Here is an 11,301-nt window from a genome sequence, read left to right on the forward strand (position 1 = left end):
GTGTCTTTGCCCACCGTTTCTAATACACCGTCACCAGCTCAGGCTGAAAGCTCACCAGCTGATGTGAGTGTCTTGGTTTCTAAAAGGACAAAAATGCATGTAGACGAGATAGTGACGCAAATTCAAATGTATCTGAAGGCAATTACAGAGGCACACATGGCGCCATTTTCAGGCTACAAAACATATTTTTGCATCTTTATGACGATAAACCACATTTAATCCTGACGCCACCACCAAGTTACCAAGTCCTGAAGTTGTCAGTGGTTATGGAAAAGCACTTTCTCACAAGTGATTTGGGGTGATACTCCTGTGTAGCCCACAGACTTTATCTGCCATGATTGTCTTCCCACAAAACTTCCCCAGGGTTAATCTATGAATACCTTTCCACTAATGCAGCAGAAGATGCAGTGTGGAGCTAGGTCCACCTGGGAATTTGGGAAAAGTAGATATTTATCCTTTTGAAAACTATCTTGGCAGGAATGATAGAAACACAGATTATGTAACGATGAAGGCTCGACAGCAGGTCTTGGTGACACTACGATAGACACTTCGCTTACTTAGTGCCTCATCAGTGGAACTGGAGCTAATGTTTAACTTTGGGAGCCACCTGCAGCAGGTCTCCACAGCACGGACACCAACAATCAGCTCCACGAAGGTCCAGTAACATGACTTGCTTATATAAGCTTTACTCACAACCTTCATGTGATCTATTACAATCTGAGAAAGCTTTAAAATCTGTGTGAATGCACCCTTATTCATTAAGAAATAATAAAGAGAAAACATTACTGGAAAAACTGTATCAAATGACTGAAACTGGTTCTGAGATGATTGCCTGATAAAAGAAAAGTGTTGTCTTGAGTATGAATCTCACGCACAGATCAGTGAAGGGAGTGCTTATTTTTAGCGGACTAAACAAACGACATCATGGAGCTTTTCACTTGTGTCGCTTCAAACATTACAGAGAAATATCACTAAGTTTGCGAGGATTGATCACAAACACAGTGGCTCATAATTTACTTGCCAAAGAGCAAAATAAGCTGCATAAGCAGCTCAATGAAGCTCCAACCAATGGAGAAGAGCTGGGGAATGAATTCAGAGACTCAGCATCCGTCTATATTCACCAATTCCAACAAAAAGAACATCTCCAGCATTAAAGGAGAATCCCAAGAAAAAGGTTTGAGACAGAGCTGCTTATCTTCCTCGAGATTTTATTGTTGATAATCAGAGAGTGTTTTTTATTAAATATTGCTAATATCCAGTGTTTCTGTGACACCAGAAGTCTTTTACCTTGCAAATAGCAAGATGACCTTTGTCATGTGTAAACACTGGCACATCTCTTTAACCTTCCTGCCAAGTGACAAATATATGGAAGTACAAGATGTTCATTTCAACTTTTATATAAACTTGAAGTGAGCAACCCTGGACACTTATCGCCTTTGGAAACACGATGGGCCCCCATTGTGCTCACCTTTTAGTATTATATTTTATTAAGTGCGTTTTTCACGTGAATAAAGGGCAGCTCCTCAAAACTCAGCTGAAATCTTCTGTACTTTAAGATGTGAGCCACAAACACTTTGGAAGACAGCCCTGGTCCAGTTGGCAGAACACAGCTGTGAAGTGGAAATTTGAAGCATTGCAAAAGTCTTTCACTGACTCAGCAGACATCCACTGCAATCATTAGGCACGCTTCTGAAATCACTTTTGAAACTCAGAATATTTCCATATTTATTCTAGAGTTATGTTCGGGGGACATCTATGTTAGCCAGCATTAAAAAGAAAAAACAGGTAACATTTATGTTTAAAAGGTTTCAGGAAGATATTTTGTTTTCATGCTGTAAAACCTTCTATGTGCATGAAGGGTTAGAAAACTTGAACCTGCCAAACCTCTGCAACGTGCTCCTTATCTCTGTTTGAGGCTACTTTCTCCATGTAACTATTAACACATCACACCTGAATCTCTGACCTCCTGGTTGGCAGTAGAGTAGCGCTGTGGGCAGTGCCAACTGTATTTTGACCTTTTTAACAGTGTGCTGGGAGCCTAGAATGCTAAAAGCTAAATTAAGGGAAGGTGCTCCTAATATCTGAAAAACAGTGCAAGTGCAGTATTTTTTATTCAAACGGTCCTGGTTATTTTCTGGCACATGAGCATATTGCAGAACCTCTCAGACAAGTCAATGATTAATTGTTCTTCACTGTTTTTACCATTTCTCCTTCATTTTTGTGTAATGAAATTTGGTACATGCAGGATATCCCCTGATTCCTTTCATCAAGTGCTGCGCTGAAATTAGAGGTGCATGTATTCATGCTTTAACTTTAGGCCCTACTTAAAAGATAAGGAACTGTTGTTTGCTTGCATCAAGCCGAATTTGAAACATCTTGTAATGTCAGTTATGTTATTTGTGTTTTATTTACATGATGACACCAATCAGGGTCATTTTAACCCCAATATAAAATATCTGAAATAAACAGACAACCAGCCAAAAGTGTCATGTAACAGCATCAGCTCTCCTTTTCATGACCAGAGCATGTCCCAGCTCAGCTCTCAGGTAAAGTAGGTCCAGTGACACCTTCAGTATTTTTACTTACTTTCTTTAGGACTCTTGGCTGGAGTTAATAAAGCTACACAAGCCCTCTAGCATTCCAAAATATTACTATTTTTTAAAAAACAAAACAGCATCAGTAGATGTGAACAGACTAAAAAAGGCATAAAAATGAGGATTAATAGATAATAAAACACCTGTGCAACATGATAAAACATGTGTGTATCTCTGGGGTCTCCAGCTGTCAGGATGTGTGGCAAGAACACTTACAGTCCTGATCCAGTTGGCATTAGACACAGTTGTGATGTGGAAACTAGAACTCTGCATTGCATAAAATCTGTGCAATGCATTGGACGACGGAGGCAATAGTGGGCAGAAAATGTCTACTGGAAGCTTGAATGTGAAGACATGTAATAAAACAATCGCAGTCAGAAAATCTTTTGCAATACCCATCATGAAATTGCTGTGAAACAGTTGCTAAACTTCAACAGAACGAGGAGGAATTATACAAGTGGAGCCTCTGGTCATTTTTAGTCTCTGGTTGAACTCTGGTTGAACGGGCTTCTGGGCCTAGCCTGCACACTTTGTAAAGGAAGGAAATGTCCTATATGTAGAGTTTAGAGAAGAAATGCGTCGTTGGTACAGCTGATAACAAAACATGAAAAATAGCTTGAAAAAAGAAAACAGCTGGACGCCTCCAGGAAGATATTCATGGTTATATGTGCTATATAAATACATTTTGATTTGATTTGATTTGATGGTTCATCCAAGAGGCTTCTTAGGTTATAAAAATGGTGGTGAGTCCAAGTTATTAAACCCTGAGTGGTGCTCGTCCCCTGAGGCGCGTTGATCTGCTATTGATCATGTGGATCATCACATCAGCCTACGTGTGAAAAAATGTGTGGGCCATTTCATTTTAAACTTCAATAACAGAACTTAAGGATAAATACATAAATAAATAATTTAAAAAACAAACAAAAGCAAAACAACAACAATTTTATTACTTTTTATGCTCACTGCTGCCATCCTGGAACTTTGGGAGGCAACAAAGCTGGAGCTGGTAGAGCCTGCAGTGACTTTCTGAGTTGAGGGAGATACCAGTTAAAAATTCTGACTCGGGGAAACCACTGCGTGACCCTGGCCCACCCCATCACATGACCTATTCTTTCACAAATGTTTGTAGAAGCAGTCTGCATGCCTAGATGATTGATTTTACACACCTGTAGCCATGGAAGTTATCGGAAAACTTAATTCAATGATTTGGATGGTCTGGAATATTTTTTAAAACATAGTGTTCGCTCAGTGTTTTCTGTTATATCTCCTTGTGTCAACCCCATAAGTTAAGTTAATGTATGTGTCTGCATTTCCCAGTTTAGCCATGACTGATTTCCTGTTTTTTTGTGTGTTCAGTCTTACTTCGCCCCGCCTCGTTGTCTGGATTATCTGTACCTGTGTCTTGCTTTCAACCTAAGTGAAAGTTTGTCGTTTTCCTGTTGTTGGGTTTTGGGGTTTTTGCAGTTTAGGTCCCCCTTCTTGCTATTCATGTCAAATATGGCCAGATCTATGAAACCACACTTGGAATATACCATTTACTTGTAGTATATACTGTATAATATTTATATATTTATGATGCTTTTTGTGCAGAAATACGGGCAATTTCAAAGGTTTCACATACAGTACTTCATCCTGCCAGTGTGGCTGTTAAAGTCATACCCAATCGAGTCCTGAAGCCTCAGGCAGGGGAGATGAGGGAAGGTTCAGAGGGTCAAAGACATTGTGTTGAAACTGAGATATTGAGGCACATGTTTGGACTGCAGCCAGAGCCAAGCAACTGCAACGCAAAGTCCAAAACAGCTCTTAGGCTGATGAGGATTAAACGATTTACCATGATTCTGGTGGCCATTATCATCCCGAGTATGTCTGCATGCACTCTTGACTATGTATACATCTACAAATATCATCTTTTTTCCCCTTTCAGTTGGTGAAGACGGCTGACTTAGATCCCAGGCATAACTACATCCTTGGCTTCCATCCCCATGGTGTGCTGGTGGCAGGAGCCTTTACCAACTTCTGCACCTATTCGACAGGCTTCAGACAGCTGTTTCCAGGCATCACCAGCTACCTGCTCATGTTGCCACTTTGGTTCAGAGCTCCATTCTTCAGAGACTACATCATGTGTGGAGGTTTGAGCTATTGACATTTCAATCATATTTCCCATTCTTCTTTTTTATGTATGTTAAAATAAACATATTGTATTTGAACACTTTAAATATGTTTTTCCTTCTGTTACAACATTGCAGGCCTGATTCCTTCAGACAAAGAGAGTGCCACTTATCCACTCTGCAAAAAGAAAGGTGGAAATGCTATTGTGATAGCTGTTGGAGGGGCACCAGAGGCCCTTGATGCCCACCCAGGCACTTTCAATGTACTCTTGGCCCATAAAAAAGGCTTCATCAAAATGGCCATGGAGTATGGGTAAGATCAGCCAGCCCTGAGGCAATGTGGAAAATTCTGCTCCATCTACGCCTCTGAAATGGTTTTGCTTATTAAAAAGATTGTCAATCTATTCATTTTAGGGGGTTTTTGTAGCTTGACTCCTGAAACTTATTCAAGTGACTTGCATGGAATTTCCTGGGAAAGCGCATATTCTGCTATGAGATCAGTTAGAAATAAGAAACCAATAGAGCTCAACCATTTTTCCCCAGAGCTCATCTGGTACCAGTCTTCTCTTTTGGGGAGAATGAAGTGTATGACCAGGTGGAAAACCCGAGGGGAACCTGGCTTCGATGGTTGCAGGAAAACCTGCAAAAGATCATGGGTGTCTCTCTTCCTCTCTTCCATGCACGAGGCATTTTCCAGTACTCCTTCGGCCTTATGCCCTACAGAAAACCTATCAACACAGTAGGTGAGTAAGCAGCTTTACTCCACCATCACTACGTGCAGCTGGATGGATACTTGGGCAGCAGTGTATATTAACACTCTAAAGGCCTAATAGATATCTTCCCTCAGGTAAAAACATATGGTAAAGCATCCTTGCACTTCCCAATAAGTTTTCAACTTTGTGAGAAGTAACTGACGTCACTGAGTTCAGTTTCGGTGCATGTGAGTAATGGCGATCAGATATAGAGGGAGATTCGCTGTGAGAACAAACACACCGTCCTTTGTAACTGGCTGGCACGCAGTCCGCACGCTCAGTAAACATCTTAAACATACTGTAACTAAACAAAGTACATAAAGCACTTTGTCACATCTCTGCAGTTGGGCGGCCAATCAAAGTGGAGAAGAAAGCAAAGCCAACTGCCGAGGAACTTGATGCCCTCCACCAGCTGTACATGGATGAACTCAGCAATCTGTTTGAGGAGCACAAAGGCAACTATGGAGTGGACAAAGACACACACCTGAACTTTGTCTAAAGTGCAACAAGGCCTGGGTGGAATTGGACGCCTCTTTGTAAAGCTCTGGTGCTGCAGATTCTGTACACCTGCTCACAGCTCAACCTTTAACTAAAGACAAAGTGATTGTTTGTACGCTCGCACCGGGCTGAGCAGGAGCTCCATGTGACTCAAGGCTATTGCAGAGGTCTGTGTTTAAACATGTCCTGTCTCAATAAAGCCCAAACATGTAAGCTGGAAAGGCTGTCTTTAAAATCTCAGATCAAATGAAAGATGTTCTACGAGTGCATTAAAATTCATCATGAAACTCTAATAATGTGTTCGGTTCATTTGGATATTTAGAGTTCAGAAGCAGTTGTGTAATCTCACATATTCATGTATTAAAGATTTCATGTGTAGCTCTTTCAGCTTCAGTGTCTGAGAACAATCTCTCTTTGAAACGACAGTTAGGCTGACTCATGCTTACACGGTGAAGTCTGATGTAGTCTGAAAAAAGGGAAAGTTTTCTGTGTTTATTTAGTCATGATTATCAAAGAAGCCAACCGAGGCCACACAGCCAAGACATCTTGACCTCACCTGTAACTGTAAATGATTTATTCTGCAATGACTGTCAGAAAGGAAAAGTTGCTCCCTTGGTTCTTTTTTCACCTGGTGCATGACTGTGGAGCGAAACATGAACGTGGGCCCACAGCTGGCACATGGGCCTCGCTCTGGGAACCTTGGATTTAGACTGTTGCCCTTCCTCTGGGGCTACATGTGAACATTGCAGTTGTTGCATATGAGGTGTTGGGATTTGTGCAAGGCCCGAAACTTTCTCAAATAGAGTCATAGGTTGAAGTCAGATTACAACATTATACTGGCAACACTGTAAAAGAACAGAAGCAAAAACTGCAGGATTCATTTCATATTTTAAACAGTACACTCCATACAGGCAGCACAAAATCAGCGCGAAGTTCCTTCTTTTGTCTTCAGAGATGTAAAAGTAGTGTTAAGTAAGTCTCGCACCGTTACTGGTTACTTTTAGGATTATGATTTTGAATCCAAGCATTTCACTCATCATGGTTGTTTTTACTTATACTGTTAGGTACAGGAGCTGTACACGTGGTACCTTTGGCTGGCTGAGCTGTGGTTTTCAAAACCCAACCATCTCCTGGAGCTGCTTTTAATTGTTGGCAAGGAATCATCCAAGTGTCTTCCTTCAGTGTCTGCCTTTCAGGCCGTCAGTACTATTGAGAAGAGTCTTAATGATCATTTTAAAACTCTTAGATATATTTTTATTACCAAGTGAGACGTGAGAATAAATATGAGTGTGTGTGTGATTTATTGTATTATTAGAAATCACAGGTTAAAGGGTGTCTGGCTTTTTAATCTGAGTCCCAAATGATAAGAGTGTCTGTGAACTTTGGCAGGTGACTTTTATATCACATGGCACAATTCTGATATTTCCAAATGAAATAACTGACAGACTGGACAATGCCCTGCTCCTTTCAACACAGAGCAGGCAAGATATACTGTATGTGTGTACGTGTGTGATAAGCTGACAAAATGCTGACTAAAGGACGAGCAGATGTGGGTAGAGAATAAGAAAGAGATCATCTTTAAATAAAGCAGTCTGCACGTAATATAGCGAGTCCCTTTTAGCCTTGTCTTGTGTCCAACTCTACAAAGTACAACATGAATCAGAATTTAGATTTCTCGCTGGAAATTATGAGCTTGACTAATGTCAGCGTACCATTTAAAAATCCTGTATCCGTTATCAGGAGGCATTAACGCACATCAGACATTGATACTGTCAGCAAGACCTCTGCTGTCAGCACTGTGCAAAAGTCTTGAGTAATGCCTCGTTTCTTTATTTTATGCTTGCAAGGATCCAACCTTGTTGTCATTTCTAAAGTGCTCTTGAGCAATAGTTCTCCAGGCTTTCTGAGATCTATCAGTGTTTTTCGTTTCTGTCTTGTCTGGACAGAACACTATAGTCACCAACTGGCCTCCCCACATCCTGTACCTGTACTGTGATGTAGTGTAAGATCATCTTGACAGAGAACAGAACAAAAGGCAGCCAACAGCTGAAGAAGAGTTTTGGGATGTCTGTCAAGAACCCTGCAGAACTATTCCCAAAGACTGCTTAAAGAATGACAATAAACACTGAGAGTTCAGGCTGTGCTGAAGAATAAAAGCAGTCATATCAAATATTGACTTTCAAGCTTGCAAGAATTCGAAAGACACTGTTTTTGCCTTATATGCTGTATTTCCACGTGTGTTTGCACCTTTCAGTAAACACATCCGAACACATGCTGTACCGATCTTCCATTTCTCCGTCAATGAATAAAGAAATGAGGGATCAAGACAGTAATGATGCTAAACCACGTTTACACTTATAACAACATAATGGCTCTATATTAAAGCAGTGTAGTTGCTAAACTGGCCTATTTTAGGTTCCAAACAGCCCACTATTGAAAACATAAAGCATAGTATTAAACGAACAGTATCCCATGGAAGGCCTCGAACTGCTGAGCAGTTTAAGTTTAGTGTTGAATGAAGATGTGATGCAGCGTAGTGGCAAACATGCCTGTGGGAAAATGTTGCTGCCAATAAACTCAAAATGAGCTCATATTTCCTCTCTCCCGTCAAATAAACAAGAGGTTTAAATAATTATTCATCAGTTGCAAATCTCTGCAGTGGGATTTTTTTTTTTTTATCTTACAAAGTGTTTCACGTTTCACAAAAGCCGAAACAGCAGAATTCACCAGTAATCCACCAGGCGTGATGATCCTGTTATTAGTCTTATCAGTGTAAAGTGATGAAAATTTAATGGGGCATGTTTTGTGCTTTGGAAACAGTCCTTGCCTGCTAAGTATGTTGTTAGTGTGTTGTAGATTGTACTCATACAGTACAGTAGACAATGCTTTCAATGTTTGTTTGGTCTCAAGCTGCCGTTAGGTGGGTGTGGGGTGTGAGTGAGGTCAGGATAACAACATTATTGACTTATTTTTGAAGACAGTGGTCAAAGTACAGAATCCTACAGGGCACATCTTATCTTTGTGGCTTTTAAGCGTCACGATCTAAATACTCATTAAAATATAACGTAATATTGGCTCTATCGTCCCAAATGAATTACAGCATTTGAAGAAATGAAAAGTTGCTTTAGAGCAGAGAGCTTACATGAGACCTTATTATATTAGGAGAGGAAGTCATATCTGTAGATAACGGGATATCTGTTCTACAGATTATTATTATTATATGAGAACAAGAAATTCTGCAACAGTCGGGGTAAGCAGGATGGATTATTGCAGGTGGTGCATAATTTCAGAATTAACTGTCACCACAGCAGAAAAAACTGGAGCTGAACACTTGAACTCCTCACACCAGAATCAAAAGCCAGCCAGAGGCGGCACTGAAGAAAGAATCCGGTTGTTCAGTCTGACGTCACTAGCCGTGTCTGGGTCTAAACTCCGCTGCAGGTCCATATATCAAACGATCACTATGGCATTACTGAGAGTTGAAAAACTGTCTAAAGTCTTTCATCTTTAATAAAATGATCAGCGTTCTGCTCTACCAGGTGTAACAATTGAGTTTAACATCCAGGAATCCATGAAAACGGAATTTATGACATTTAACGGAGTTAGAAGTTAGCAGGGAGTTAGCTCGCTAGCTTCTATCTAAATACAATATAGCATGTCCTGACTGCGGGGTTTTGGAAACAAATTAAAACGTACAGCTCTGTTATCACTTCCAGCATAAATGAAGACGGAAAACTAAACAGCAGTGACGTTTGTAAGGTTACTGAAGTTGGGCTAGCTGGTATATAATGATGTGCTACGTGACCGCTAGCGACACAGCTATGTTAGCATAATATAAACAAGCTAACTCTTTTTTCCACTCGATAAAAGTTAACGTGAGTGTTCTCGGTGGTCAGGAACAAATGTAATCGCATGGCAGGATGCTGTAAAAGGACCAAACTTCAGCCAGGAGAACAACTGAGATAATCCATCCACAATACGAGGTTAGTCATTCATATACTGCTGCATGGGCTGGGCTGTAGTTACATCCTAAGGTTTTAAAAACTGAGCTTAAATAAATGATTAGTGGTAATAAAAGCCGAGGGAGGTCAACAGGGATCACTGACTGTTTTAGGAGCTTTTTGAGATCAAATAGAAGAAAATACATAACATTAAACATGTTAACAACATAAAAGCCATATTAAACGCAGACTACTTTAGACCCGGAAGTAGGATTCGTCGCGTCATCACTGAACAACCGGATAAACAATACTAAAGACTGTACTTTAAAAGCAGATTATTCCAGCGCTGCTGCTGCTGATGCTGTTGCCCTGAATTATTTCTCAACACTGACCTGAAGTCAAGGACTATATAATTGATTAATCCAGAAGCTGTTATATTTCTTGGCTGGGTCCCTGTAGATATGCGATATCAGTTTTTGGATGAAGCACATTAGATACAAAGTGCAAGAGATTTTTTTTCTTTTTTACTGGAACAGACAGGAAATTATATTTAATTTGTTGAAGTCAAAAGAGGTAAAGCCAAAGAGCAAACATTAAAAAGCATGACTTCAGCAGGATCATGAGCTCAGACATGACTTCACTGAAATCTTCAGGCTGAATTGCTGCACAATCAAAGCTAAAGATCTAAAACAACACATCCAGCGTCCTATATGGTAATATGCCCCCATCGATATTACTATTTAAACTTCAAGTATCTTGTGCTATTTCATCTAAATGCCATTACATTGGTGGTTTACCTTCTCCACGGGTGGGCTCACATTTTCAGCTGTTTGCCAGCAGCTTTACTTTAGTCATGTGTCCTGCTGGGTCTGGCTTGGTGAGTATCTCTGCAGTGCCAAGTGCAGAGGATTTACCTGAGCGCTTTCTTGGACAGATGGCTGCCTCTGTAACCTGTTACACAATGCAACCCACAGCTGCCCGTGTTTGGAGTCATGTCATGACATATTGAGCACTTTTCAGTGCAGCAGGTTCAGTTCAGTTTTTTTTTTAAAGGTCTGATGTTGGTGATTTGGTTGCAGCATTGATACAGAGCACATTCCAGTTCACGAGAATAAAAGAATAAATACAATATTGTGGAAAAGTCAAAAGTGGTATAAGTCTTTAAATCTTGCTTCCAAGGATTCTGAAAGCAAGATATAAGCTGATGTTTTCGGACATCAGCCGCCTTTTCATCCATTTTCAGTCACGCACTGTTTTTTTTCCTTTGTTAAGCTCCTTAACACGGACCTATGGAAGCCCGTTTCCGCCACTAAAAAAAAAAAAAGCTAGTATCCATAACTCGAAATTTCGAGTTATTATCTCGAAATTTCGAGAAATATAACTCGAAATTTCGAGTTACATTTCTCAA

General features: G+C 40.3%; 1 protein-coding gene across 1 annotated transcript in view; it reads left to right on the plus strand.

Moving 5' to 3' along the window:
* The window catches only part of mogat2 (monoacylglycerol O-acyltransferase 2), a 12,565-nt gene extending 6,612 nt beyond the window's left edge, over positions 1-5,953 (plus strand). Inside the window, exons 3-6 of the mRNA XM_005740399.1 lie at positions 4,519-4,723; positions 4,841-5,015; positions 5,246-5,445; positions 5,799-5,953. Coding sequence (XP_005740456.1) covers positions 4,519-4,723; positions 4,841-5,015; positions 5,246-5,445; positions 5,799-5,953 — 735 coding nt within the window. The remainder of the gene's footprint in view (positions 1-4,518; positions 4,724-4,840; positions 5,016-5,245; positions 5,446-5,798) is intronic.
* Positions 5,954-11,301: the final 5,348 nt, after the last annotated feature.

Source organism: Pundamilia nyererei, unplaced genomic scaffold, assembly GCF_000239375.1.
Source record: "Pundamilia nyererei isolate P.nyererei 1_Seehausen unplaced genomic scaffold, PunNye1.0 scaffold00099, whole genome shotgun sequence".
In the NCBI taxonomy this organism is placed as follows: Eukaryota; Metazoa; Chordata; class Actinopteri; order Cichliformes; family Cichlidae; genus Pundamilia; species Pundamilia nyererei.